The sequence below is a fragment of the Poecilia formosa genome, unplaced genomic scaffold (assembly GCF_000485575.1).
Source record: "Poecilia formosa unplaced genomic scaffold, Poecilia_formosa-5.1.2 Scaffold14, whole genome shotgun sequence".
Lineage (NCBI taxonomy): Eukaryota > Metazoa > Chordata > Actinopteri > Cyprinodontiformes > Poeciliidae > Poecilia > Poecilia formosa.
The window spans coordinates 3,706,622-3,720,995 of NW_006799953.1; the positions used below are offsets into that span (position 1 = coordinate 3,706,622).

A 14,374-nucleotide genomic window follows, 5' to 3' on the forward strand; every position below is an offset into this window, starting at 1 on the left:
CTCTAAAGTATTGTCTTGATGTGTGTTCATCACATTCCTCGCCGTTTTTCACCACCTCTATGTCAGAATGCTGGAGCTGGTGGTACAGGTGTGTGTGTGAGAGGGAGCGTTTCTCTCTTTTTTTTAAAAAAAAACACAAAAAAACAAAACAAAAAAACATCCACATTCAAGTAAAAAAAAATTTTAAAAAGTAATCTCGGCCGATTTGTGTGATTAACTGAGTCGCTCAGGTCCCACACACTAGCATACTATCAGCTCTTCATTTTTTCTTCTTCTCATTTTAACATTTGAAATGCCTTCATCCTCCAGTAGTGTCTTGTTTTAGCCAATCATATGTCAACAACTCAATAAGTCAACACCCTGTTGCTACAGAAGCGAAAGCGGCAGCGCATTTTATTCATTATATAAAAAAAGCAAGTGCCCTAACAATTATTTCTCTCCTATCAACCATTTTCCTTAAATTGTTACTTGTTTGTGCAATGAAATTGTCAGGATTTATGATTCCAGAAAAAGAAAATAATTCTATTTCCCTGCAGCTGTTTTTGAAGATGTAATGCTTGACATACCCAGAGCTCCTTTGTGCCATGTTGTGATGTGTTAATTTTCATTTAAAAAGCCCCTTTGGCTTTGTTTTACACAACAGTGGGATGTAATTTTATTTCATACTTATGTCCAAACACATTCACGAAGCTTGCGTAAACCGCTGTAGTTTCAGCACAGTTGCAGGACCCTCCGCTGTAACTTGGCATCCCTACTAAAAACGTGTAAAAAGCTTGAAAATAAATGAAGTTGCACAATTTTATCCAATAAAAGTTAAAAATAGCCCTTTCTTTTACAATCCCCTGAGGAATTTGTTTGACTTAAAATCATTGTTTTGCGATCTTTCAGGGGAGAAAAAAACTAGTTTTTAACAAAATCGATGCCTCCCCAAGCGTTTCTCTAGTTTAGGTTAATCACTGTCTATTAGGGATTTACTGATATGAAAATTTGAGCCGATATCGATATCTCATATTAATATTGCCAATAACCGATATTTACTGATATTTTATGTATGATATATTTCCCAACTCTTTCGACATTTTGAAAAAAAATGACTACATTGCTGACTTCACAACTGATTATCTGCTTCAGTTGAACTTCCCACAATCCTTTGGGGATTGTGGGAAATACCACATGGCCAATCTCCTCTATCCCTGCAGAAACACACAACAGGAAGATGGAAATAAATATCAGTTGTAAATATTGGTCCAGTTTTATTTATTTGACCAACATCAATATTAAAAAAAAAAAGCCTTATATTAGCCGATACTGATGTTATTGCTGATGTGCAGAGCATCCATAGCATCTATGAACATTTAATTAGGTAGACATGACTCACCTTAGAACAGGAAACAAATGAGATAGAGGAGGTTAAAAGCTCACTGATGTTTTTTTCCAAATTATAAAGTGAATTTATATTTTCTAAAGGCTTTTTACACGTCTTTGTTGGTGGTTGCAGAGGTATCAAACAGTTGTCATCTTCATCGCTTAGTTTTTAGATTCCTCGTCTCCACAAGCATTCGTAGTACTTTATTAGGAAAACTGTGTGAAGTAGTGTCAACAGCACTTCTGTCCAGATACGTTAATAACCTTCTCCTTTTTTTGTGCCTTTGCTTTTCTTTCACTACCCAGCAGAGTATATCTGGTGGCCCGGGACAGACAGGACGGAGTTTCTAATTGGCTTTGTGTGCAGGTGATGATTATCCAACTTCAAGCACTACAGCGTCACCGATGGCTAAACGAGCGAAAAGCGGGAACCATGTGAAGAAGAAGGAGAAGAAGAAAAAGAAGAAGAAGAGAAAAAAAAACGTTTGTCATCTCAGAAAAACAAACAACTGCTGTACTATAACCCAAACCTCCTATACCTTTACAACCTGGTTTGGTATGATGTTCCACGTCAACTTCACTCACCGATTACCTCCTTCCCTTAGCGTTTTGTTTTTGATTACTTTCTAGCGTGTCGCCTGAGTTCAACCTCGACTTTTTATCTTCTTGTAGTTTGTAAGTGCATTTTCTGATTTTTTTTTTGTTGTTGTTTTGTTTTTAAAGTACGGCGGGTCAGAGCCAAGAATATCTGCAAGTCACGTCTTCATCTTCGTGTTGGTTAGTGTAATGGCAAAAAAAAGAAAAAATGAAACAAAAGTGGTTGGGATAGTTCCATTCAGTCTTTCAGCAAAAAAAATAAGCTCAGTGTGGTCGGGCTTGGAGAAGAAAAAAAAAAGGAAATTTTAAACAGAAGGTATCTAAGTAATAAATTTTAGTAGCTGTTTTATTTCTTGTGATGTCTCATTGTAAACCATGATTACCTATTTTTGGGCAATACAAAGAGGACTCCAATATTTTTATGGTCCTTTTTTATAAGTGTCGTTTCTGTTGTGTAGAAATATAAATATATATAAATATATATATATATGCTATAACAAATTTCATATAACGACATTGTGAATTGAAACTTGAGAAAAAGAAATGTAGCTGTACATATTATTCCAGTCACTGCATATAACCAGCTCAGTGAGAGAATAGCATATTTTTGTGATGGTGTGTCAAACGAAATACGTTCTAGCGTGTGAATAGAAGAAAAAGCTGTAAACAATATTCTACGTTTTTGTTTTTTTTTGTTATTCTGTTGTTTTTTGTTTGTTTTTTTGTTTTGTTTCTGCTGAGAGACGGTATAACAAAGCCCACAAACAGCCGTTGTAAATACTGAACGCGGAACATCGTTTTAAAAGTGTCATACCAGCAAATTTATGACCGGTGAGTTTAGTCTAAATGGCGTTTTAGAGACAGAACAGCAATTATGATTTAAAGATCACTTCAATGTGGGAGAGACGAAGAGAGAGAGAGAGAGGAAAAGTTAAAGATTTTTATCCAAAGCACACTGTACGAAGATACGCGGTGGTTCGAACTTGAAGCGGGCATTTCGCAGAGCTCTGCGCATCCTGACGCTTTTCTACTGCTGAGAGGAACGTGTTAGCTGTTTATGTGTTTAATGTCCGTTTCATCCTGCTTGTTCCTGATTCACGTCATGGAACAAAGTACCTGGGCTCCATGCTCGAGCCTTTTTATCTACATATATATATATATAAATATAAATATATATATACTGCTTGTTCTTTGAATCGGTTCTGTTTTGAATGAATTAGGACAGTAAACATTTTGATACCATACCTCAGCCTTCGTGACTTCTACCGTGGAATCATCGGCGGGTTTTTAATTTATTCTAGTGGCAAATGTCAAAAAAAAAAAAAAAAACTGCAAAAGAAAACACTGAAAGGCTATTTTACAGCGAGTAATCGCTGCACTGTGAGTTGTGAAGTACAGGCCATCCTCTTGTTTGCACATGTGTATGTTGGCTTTTTACAAACGGCCTTGTGCTTTGGGACAGCATGAAGGATTTACCGGCGGTCGGGTCGGGTCGCTCGGGGTGGGGCCGGGGGGAGGGGTTAACGTGTTCCCAACCGGACAAGCAGCTCGGGATGTGAAAACGGGCGTGTCGCAGCGTACACTTGGATTTCTATCCTTTAGACCCACGTGTCACCTGAGGATATTTATACAGGGTCAAAAGATGACACTGAATTATTCACTATCTGTAGCCGCACTCGGCTTTACACCGTATATTAGTGTGGTTACAAAAAAAGGTTTTATTCTTGACATCGATTTATTATTAAATAATAATAATAGTAATGTTACACGCCAGAGTGCGGTCTGGTTTTTAAATGTTATCAATGCCGTTGTTTTCTTTTTTTATGCACTTGTTTCCTTTCTTTTTTTTTCTTTCTTTCTTTCTTTTAAAACAACCAGGTAATAAATATGCTGGATACTTCTAAAGTAAATGATATGGAGGTGTGATCAAGTAATAATTTAAAGGAAAAAAAAAACTTGTAATGTTCAAATGTATAAGAGAAGAAGAAATACAAAAGTAAAAAAAACAAAAAAAGACAAAAAAAGAAAGACGCTTTGCTGATTTCAAGTTTAATCAGAGTTTTATTGATACTTTGTGGTTTCTATATTAATAATTGTATTATACTATTAAAAATGTACTGTGCATCCATTACGTTCTCTCTTTCCATGCCACATCCTCAGAGATGCCGCCATCTTTTGTTGCTCATCCATGTACTTCATTAGTGTGTAAAGAAATCACAGTTAACTTGTAAACAGAGTGCTGTCTTTGATACCAGTGTAGTGCTTTGTTGTTCTCCCTCGCTCTACCTCTCCTTTCTCTCATATTTAGCCCCCCCTCCCTCCTCGCGCTCTTTTTCTATCTCCTGTAATTACAAAGTAGATGTTATATAGGACTCATTTATATAATACTTGTAGTGAATAGTGGATTTAGAACCAGTCAAGATAGATCTTTCTCTCAATGATCATGTTGTTCTGATATTTGTTTGTTGTAATTTATTCCCTGTACGTTTGTTTAGGTTTTGTTTTCTTTTTTGTTCTTTTGTTGTTTTTTTTCCTTCAGTTTTTTTTTTGTTGTTGTTTTTTTTGTTGTTTTTTGTTTTTTTGCCACTCTAACATGGTTTCAGCTAACCAAAGCTCTCACGGATGAACAATGGAGAAATTGTTGCTGTAAGATGGAATTGTACACAAGGCATTATTTGGATCCCCACCCTTGAATGTTTTAAAAGGGGTGTGCCATACTACCTTAAATGCTAATGCTAGACAGAGCTGTTTTTTTTGTTTTTTTTTGTAGGAGGAACACGTAAAAGCAAATTAGAAAAATGACTAGAAAAATTAAACTCCAACATCAGTCACACCAGAGGTTTGATAAAACTCTCTGGTCTTTAATTATTCAAGTACAAATCACTTTCTGGATTTAAAAAAAAAAAAAAAAAAAAGATGATTTCAAACCGTTTCCAGATGTCATACTCTACAAAACAGCACAACACACTTCATTAAAGAAGAAGACTTTAAATAAATAATAGCTGTTGTTTGTTTGCCAACATTATTAGATGTTTTAGTTCAGTGTAGAACCAGACTGGCATTTTAACTCATTGCTGGATTCAAGAACATTTTATACCCTAAATTTTGATAAGAGGTGCTCTCAATTCAGTCCACTTTATCTTCCGGTGGCATAATTTTGCTTCATAATTTCTAACATTTTATGGCGTATATTTGGGTCACATCACCTCACTTCGTACTCCTTGAACTTTTTCATACTTTGTCATATTACATCCACAAACATTGATGCATTTCCTTGAGAAACACATTTGTGACGTTGAACAAAATTGGTTCTACTTTTTATTTTTTTTCCACAAATTAAAATCTGAAAAGTGCGGCGTGCGTTTGCATTCACATTGCAGAACCACCGTTCAGTTACACCTGCTAGTATTTTGGTGTAAGTCTCTACCAGATTTGCACTTCTAGATGCTGACCTTCTTGGCGAACTGTCTCTATCCCACTGAGATTGGAAGGAGACTCTCTGAACAGTAACAAATCTCGCCACGAGTTTTCAATTGTATTTCAGTCTGGATCTGATCTGATCACATAGAAATCTCAAGTGTTTTTTGTTTTTTTTTGCAGCAGGTTTTCTTGCAGAACTGCTCAGCTTTTAGCTTCTTGTGTCTTTTTTTGGACACAAGTAGCCTCCCTGTCCATGCTGAAGAAAAAACATCCCAACAGCATGATACTTCCACTGCCATGTTCTAATGGGGGAAGTTGTGTTCAGGGTGATGTCGGGTTTAAATTGTCTGCCTCAAAAAGTTGCATTTTTATCTCATGTTTGCCGTGTGCCTGTGTGGCTTTTTGCAAACTCTATAGTGCCTGAATTGTTCACAGTCCTGCTCTGGTTTGTGTTGGTCTGTTACACACAGAGATTCGCTGTTTTTGCTTGGAAACATGAAAAAGTTCAAGGGGTATGAATACCTTTCCGAGGCGCCGTCAGCTGCTCTATTCTGCTAGATTACATGCAGTATTTGGAGTAGAGGACTGCTTGATCGCCAGTCAATTCAAACAAGCACACAGGGTGTTTTATTTAAAGGTAAGTACATTTCAATGATTTTAATTGTCCTTATGTCTGGAACAATAAATAATTCATTGATATTGAATCATTAAGGAAGGAAATAGGATATGCCACTTATAATTTTAACAATTTGTTTATCCGGTGGCACTAAAATTTCAGCCTTATTCAGACAGAAATAAAGAGAGCATCGCCTGAGTTGCACACTATGTGATTTTTTTCAGCTCTGGGTGGCTCTTTAACTATAATTGCCCATAAATTCATTTAAAAAAGGGGGGCGGAGGGAAAACATTGTAATGGTTCATTTTTGCCCCTTGCACAATACTAGAAAATGCCATTTTTGTTTCGTATCTTGTAGCTTGGACTTTAAGGTAGCATGGCTCTTGCTGTAATTTCATTTATTCTCAAACTGACAGCAGTTTACAGCTGATGAATGTTACACATCTTAGTAGACTAGCTTATCCATTCGGGGAGAGGGGACGGGTCTCAGTTTAAGAAAAAAAAAAACAAAGGAAAGAAAAGTAATCTCAAAAAAAAAAAGATTCAAAAAAAGTCAACCTGGAATGGTGTTGACATTTGTAGTGTACTACCGTATCCATTTAAACTTGAATCTCGAGGCAAGTGCTAGGCAATGGCCAAACCATAATATCCCCCATTCATTAGTGGAAAATCCCACCCTAAAACTGCACACGCTTCTGATATTTCTGTCCAAAGCATGCAGTCTTCATTTTGTTTCAACTCAATTCACTGGTTTTATCGTAAGGCTCAGACTTCGCTGTACTTCCGGTCACTCTCGACTGACCTTGACGGCTCATGGAATGTTGTAGAGCATTTTTAACCCCAGAAAATAAAAAGAGAGAGAGAGAAAGACAAAGAGAGGCTTATCACAGAGGTGCTAAATGGTTTAAAGCCAGACTATGTGCCCTTATCTCTGAGAGATACTGGCTACAGTCACAGTGACCACAAAGTTAGTCTCCGAGGCCACAAAGTGACTCGCCAACACTTTATATTTATAGTTTTGGCTCCTCTTGTTACAGGATATAAATATAAAAACGGTTCAGGTTCAGAAACGTCGACTGAACTCGTCAAGGTGACAGAAATAACACAAGTTCTCACATGAGGTCACGTTTTAGGGTGAATTTCCCTTCAAACCATCTCAGCCGCATTCATTGTTAAGTATACCAACAGTTGCAATATATATATATATATATATATATATATATATGTGTGTGTGTGTGTGTGTATGTGTGTGTGTGTGTGTGTGTGTGTGTGTGTGTCCATGGGAATACATATATATATATTTGCAATTTTCACCCATTTTGACTTTGTGTGAAAATACTAGACTGGAGACCTCAGCTGTATACGAAATATTCCTCGTGCATTTAGTCGAAACATGCTCTCACTAGCTGACGTTCGAAGACATGATTTCACTCCCTCCGCCCGCCGGCGTCTGGACGGAGCAGAACGCACACACACACCCGAGAGGGGGAGCGGGGTGGAGCCCAGACGCCCCCCTTCAGAGCGCCCGGCCGGCAGCGAGAGGCTCTGCTGTGCTTCCACGTCTCCGCAGGCCGAGCACAGAGCCGCGCTCGCTGCCGCCGGCCCATTCCTAACACTTGCCCCTGTTTTTTTATGTTAACCGACTTTTTATGGCGAGAGACAGACAGACTTGACTGACATCTGAAAGCATCTTTCAGGTTATCATATGGCTTTGCTCAAGCCCTATTGTAAAAATATTCTGAAATAATAATGGTGATAATAATGGATGGGGGTCTCTCACATATCAAATGTGGAAAGTCTAATTTTATATTTGTATTTTCAAATAATAATATTGACAAAAAAAAATATGTCTGTGAAAGGTTTCCATCCTCTACTGTGGTCCAGAAATTGATGTGTCTGTCTGGAAAAATAACTAAAAATAAACTGAATTGTTATATTACTGGTTTCCACTCTGGCGTCATATTTCTGCTTTTTTCCCAATCCAAAGAAAATGAATCCGATGCCGTCTCCACACGACGACACGAAACACGTTTGAGATGCGGCGAATCGTCACGGCTTAGAGTCTGAACCGAGTGGCATCTTGGAGCCGGACGCTCCACCGTTTGTGGGACGTTTGCTGTGTTCAGTCCAAACACAGACTTCCAGTCCACATTTCCGGTACACGCAAACACATACACACACACGCACACACACACACTGCACGTCCTGGCACCCGGGGTCGTTTGGGGTCACTCTACACGGCGAGATTAATGGAGTTTGGGGAAAGGAACAGCGTCGGAAAGCAGGAGCTGCAGTGTAATACTGCTGCCCCTCAGTGGCCTCTGCCAGCACCTGAACAGATCCTGGGAGGAGGAGGAGGAAGAAGAAGAGGAGGAGGAAGAGGAGGCTGCTTCATTCCCATTTCCTTCACATGGATCCCAGGGAGGAGTGGAAAGAATCGAAGACGTGCCAAAGTAAATGAGTTCCACAGACAAGTGCATGACGGTGAGTTTAGATCCTTACAAGTGTAGGGAGACACGCTTATAACGCTTTACCTTTGATGTGTTTGTCTTCAAGCTCTTAGTTCTGCTGTGAGCTGACGTTTTCCTCCAACGTCTCAAATTATTAGATTTTATAAATATATTTGTATACAGACTTTTCTAATAGTGTAGTTAAGTCATTTCCAAACATTAAACTCACTTAATGATAACTTCTTAATTTCAACGATTCTGGCATGCAGCCAACAGAAACCCCCAAATTAAGTTTTTGTAAAAACTTGAATATTTCACACAAGCATAAAAACAGATTTTTAATTCCGAGGAAGGTTTGATTATGTTGCAATCTAAAATATCACAATTGATATAAAAGAAGCTGGAGTGCCGTATCCAGGAGAATTCATGAAAAGTTTAGTGGAAGGAAAAAATGTTAGTCAACAGATATAACCGCAGCCTATTAAAGTATTGAAGCAGAGTCCATTCCATTTGTAAAACATGACCTGCAGCTGGAGTGTGATTCTCGAGTCGGCACAAACAAAACATATCCAGGATTTGATCTGCAACTGCTGCAGCGGGTTAAACAAACACTCCAGCTCCGCCGTGTATCATGACATTTTTACAAAACTTCATTCTCCCCCCCCCACTCTAACGAGCTTTATGGATAAGTTGATGGGATTTTCTAGAAGGACTCGGTACCAGGCGTCATTGTCAGTTTTGAAAGTAACATCAGCAGGAAGAAGCAAGAAACGCCTGAACCAGCTGTGCCGATGACCTGAAGGTCGCTGCTGAAGCAACCTGAGCCCAGATCCACAGGCTGGTCATTCATGCAAAAGGAAGTGAAGGACTGAGTGTGTATCCTGTGCAGTACATGGAGATAAACCTTAATATTTTTGACATGTCTCTATTAAAAATACATTTTTCGTTGCTCTTACATTCAACATTTCTGAGAAACTGTTCGGGTGTTCATTAGCATACTGTGTGAAGTGATGATTTCACACAATATGATTTTGTTTAATACGTTAAGAAAATAAATTCTCCATTGCATACAGAGCTTCCACGGTGGGGATCCTCCAGCACATATAAAACAGCCTTGTTTCACACGATGCTGCTGAAATTCAGCCATGGGGATTTCTAATGTGGATGCTTGTCAGGTGAGACCAACAGTCTGACAGCTTCATCACTCATTTGGACAAGGTGATCTATTTATTCTGACTGAGATCAATACTGTTCTCAGCCACGTTTTTCATGGCCGAGGCTTCACAAGTTTAGATCACACCGCTGTTGTTGGTTTTTTTTTCTTTCCTTTTCTTCTCTCCTTTGTGTAATGAGAACATTGTTGATCCAATTTGTTCTCGGGGGAGTTTTTGATTTTCTTTTCTGCTTGGCCCAGACATCCACAAGCAATCACAATGAATAAACACCCAAATTAAAGAAACGGTAAAATATCCCGCCAAAGCGCACTTGTGCAGTCCACCGCACAGAAAAACTGAGCGTGAGAAAAGCTGAGAAGGATTGCCGAGGCAGAGCTCTGTCCAGACTGTGGTCACTGTATTAGCAGCCAGACCCATCAAAGCATCGATGCCCCCGATGACTGTGTTTTTAACTTCGAAGCCTAGCTGCTTGACCTTTCCAGTCCACCTGCCTTTAATTAAGTGCTAATTAAAAGCGCCATTATGATCAGAGAGCTCAACACTCACAGGCCCTTAAACACAACGATTGGGGTCTTTGGTGGAACTCTGCGAGACAATCAGAAGTCATTATGGGAGCTAAATGTCAGCTCGTAGCGTAGAAGAGAGAGCTGTTTTAATCTGTCAAATCAAAGTTTGCTTCAAAGTAGAAATATTATTTAGGCAAAAGACCACTCTGCTGTGTAAATGTACTTTTTAAAAAAGAAAAGGTTTGCATGGGCAGATTCTCCCACAGCCGCCTGATTTTAGAAATGAAAAGATTTTTCCTCTGTTAGTAATGCATCGGCACTGTAAAACACATCATTTGGCACCTGTGGGAAAGATGTGTAAAAATCTTTGATTTTCATATTTTTTTTTGCAGTAGCTTTATCTTACACTCTTGTCATAGTTATTACTCTCCCTGCTGTCAGTAATCTACTAAACCCCATTTTGCCCATAGAGCAGCATTTAGTCTATTTATGTCACCAATCTCTGTTTGCTCCACAGTTCTGGGTTCCTTACGCTCGCTTCACTACAGCTCCTCCTGCAGGTCTGCTGTGGGTTTTATTGGAAACCGAGATGGTGGAAGGCAGATTCATGTACCAGTTCTTGCACTGAAAAAAGGAAAACAGGGAATCCGACTTAAATATATTGTGTTAACTGGTCACAAGTAATCACATTAAGTTTATCAAGAAAGTAACTTTGACAAACTTATTTCAACTACATTTGACTTTTTTTAAAAAATGTCTCTCAGTTCTATTCTTTTCAGTGTGTTTGATTTGTCTATGTGACTCAGTAGTGACAGACTTTCCACTTTCTGACTGACTACATGTTGATGTATAAGCTAATTTTATTTCAGAGTCCAAACTCTAGAAGCAACACAGGCCCACATCATCACTTTGATCCACTGCTTCAGATCAGACCCATGTAGTGTGTTTGCTGCCTAAAAACATAATTTTACTCTCGGCTGACCAAAACACACATTTACAGTAAAACTGCCAGTAGACTTTTGGATGTTTCTAGATATATATTTTTTTACTTAGTTTGATTATTAATGTGTGCGTCTTTGGTGATTTTATTTCGGTCAGTTTGGTTTGGGGTATGTAACTTTTATTTAACTTTTTTTTACATATATATATTTGTTAAAACTGTCATCATGTCGTTACAGTATAATATGAGACAGTCTGAAAAAAAAAAGTAGCCTTCTCCCTGTCTGAAGAAATGTACCACTCTCGGTCCAAAACAACCAATCAGAGCCAGGAGGAAGGTCTTACCGCTGCTAATCATGCTGGGGTACGTACATGATTGCTAATGGTGGGAAAACAACGTACTGTTTCAGTCCTTTGTTGGTGGCCATGACGACTAGCCTTAGCATTCATGGCACTCTGCTGTCGAGAAGCACCCTCCCTCAGAGGTCAAGAGGGAGGTGAGGAGCAGAGCCACTGAACTTTGATTGGAACTTTGCATCCCTTTATTTCTCTTCATACAGAAAAAGCTTATTAGCATTCCACACATCTGGTTAGCATGTAGGTAGCGTCTAAAAGCTGCAATTCTTTGCCGCAGCTCTCTAAAAGTGAATAATACGTGTAGCTTTAAATCTTTACCAGGAGTCTTGGTTAACTTGTCTGCCTTTTGTAGTTTCAAACATTTGTGCAACACTGAAACTTTTTCTTTCAAGCAGAACCCCCACATGCACATAAACTTTACCCCAGCATGTGTGCGTGTTACCGGCTCGTTGGAAGGCCTCAGCCTCGTGCCAGTGGCTCTGTGCAAATTTCCCTTGGGCCAGCTCTAACAGGCTGGATGTGACAGCAGCTCCACGGCAAACACAAACAAGTCTCCATGTGCTGAAATGTCAAAGCAAGGATGCAGCAGCATCACCAAAAGCTCCGGCCACTGAGCGGCTGCAACAAAGAAGTGGCAGATCCAAGAGACGGAGGAGGGACGGTGGCGGTGAAGGATACCTGCCCACTCTGCATATTCATCTGGTGAAGCTGTTCTGCAGGAGATCCTCATCCTGCGAGGACACCTCAGGGCCACTCGGCATCTATTAAAGGTAATTAAGAGCCGGTCTGAAATGCTGGCACGTTTAATTGCCAATTACAGTTCGCTTAGGTATAGGCGGAAATGACAGCTATTTATGTAGTACATCAGTCTAAATAATCAACCTGTGTTTATACCTTGAAAATGAGGAACGGAATGAAAGGTTGAGGAGCAGCCATGATCCCGCCGGCTTTGTAGGAATTCAAGAGCAATAATGAGCAACGTTCAGTGGATGTGCACTTAATTTTATGTGCATCACTAAATTATCTCTCCGCACAGCTATGTAATGGTTGCTCCTCTTTTGGAGCGGAAAATTTTTTTGACAGTGCTGTGTAATAGAGTCAATAGTTGATGGGAAGACTGTTGTGGATGGGGAGATGAGGCACTCAGGTGGCTGCTTCCTGCCAGACTCCGGGCCTAATGTAGCCCTTGGCATGGAAATTGACGTGACATTGATGGGCACTCTCCTGCCAGCGGAGAGTGCAGCGCCTGCACAGCCTTCCAATGCACTAATAATTGCTGATTAAAAACTAGTTAAGAGCCCATGAAAACTCAAATGTGCATTAACCAAATGACCTTCTGGGAATAGCAAATAGTCTGCAGCCGTGAACGCAGATGGAATCGCGTGCGAGGAACTGCCTCCTGGATTGTTTAAGGAACAAACAGGCGCATCTTTCTCAGGTGCGGCGCAGGGAGTGTTTTTCTAGGTAGGGAGCCGTTCACGGCGCTAATATTCTTTGTGTTGCTAATGGAAAATACTAACTGCTCAGCAATTAACATCATGTTGATGGTGGCAACATTTGACTCATTGCCAGAGGATGTTTTAGCCACCATAGGGCTTGTGAGTGGCCATCCTCAGCAATAACCATCAAGCCATAAATGTGCAAGCATCTTGGAAACACTCCCACAACTTCTTAGATTGTCATTTTAAATTCCTACTTTTCTAACTTCATGTTGCAGCTAGCTGTGCTGCAGTGCTTGCACAAGCTTACACTCGATTATAAACAACTAGCTCCATCTGAGTTTCACTTTTTTTTTTTGTCTTCCCCTGTGGCACTACCAGGGCTGGACAATAAATCAATAATATTATAAATTGCAATAGATACATGATCAGTATCAATAGATAATACGTCTGATAGAATTTTCAATAAATTCACCGAACTGCGATCCAGAGCCGCACAGGATTCTGGTTTTAGCCACTCAACCTCTCACAGCCTGCTAAGTAAAGGTGGCGGCATCAACTAACTCTCTCTTTAGTTACCTAGCAACAGCATCTTAAGTAACTTGCGCAGCAGCGGTTTAAAGTATTGTCACCAAAGACGGATACTGATGGAGATAAATGTTGAACAATCCTGAAGGGAAAAAAAAGCTGAGTGTATGAGAAGTCGCATCCGTCTCACATATATAATCACCAACAAGCCTAAAATGACTTCTTAAAAAAAAAAAAATCTTCAATATATTGGGGATAAATTTGTACAGAGCATCATCATCCAAAATACCAGGAACATTTTTAAGGATTAAATCATGCAGATGAATTGTGAATTAAATCGAATTAGCTGCAGATGACACACAACACACACGCACACACACACACACACACACAAACAAAAAAAATAACATAAATTAAAGATTTCGTGTAACCGATATCAACATAATTGTCAGATTACTTCATGAAATATAATTTCTAATGCAATTGTTATCTTTCATTATAAAACGCCGAAGGATATTATATCTGTAATCTCATTACTTTGGTATGTTTCATTATCCTCTAGAATAAATGATGCTAATTAGGACTTAATGTGAGGTCAAGGATCAGTAAATTGGCATTCTGCTTGCTTTTGACAGCATCTGTCACCTCATTAACACTCCGTTGCTCCTTTTCAGTGTGTGACAGATGAGTTTAATGTAAATAGATTCATTTAAAGAAAGAAAATCATTATCTCAAGCAGTCGGTTTCCCCTCTTTCAGAGGCGTCTCGATCTCCTTTCCGTGCGCGTTTGAAAGAACACGGCCGCCTCGACGACGGGCCGCGTGAAGAGCAGAGCAGCTCACGAGCGAGCCGACTCAGAAAATGCTCGTATTGTGGCCCTGTTTTTCTCCAGTGTCATGCTCCAGATGAAGCATTACGTGATTACAAAAGCCATCAGTTTTGGCCGAGATCACAGAGGATGCAGCTGTCTGTTCATTGTTCA

At 39.5% G+C, this 14,374-nt stretch overlaps 1 protein-coding gene across 7 annotated transcripts in view; it reads left to right on the top strand.

Moving 5' to 3' along the window:
* Positions 1-6,538, top strand: part of LOC103133943 (RNA-binding protein Musashi homolog 2) — a 130,373-nt gene extending 123,835 nt beyond the window's left edge. For 4 of the 7 annotated variants that reach the window (XM_007545939.2, XM_016668328.1, XM_016668327.1 and 1 more), the window contains one exon: positions 1,672-6,538. Coding sequence is in view for 1 of the 7 variants with exons in the window: in XM_007545941.2 (XP_007546003.1) it covers positions 1,675-1,716 (42 nt within the window). In the remaining 6 variants the exon portion in view is untranslated. The remainder of the gene's footprint in view (positions 1-1,671) is intronic. The other 3 variants (XM_007545938.2, XM_007545941.2, XM_007545940.2) reach the window with 2 other exon arrangements.
* Positions 6,539-14,374: the final 7,836 nt, after the last annotated feature.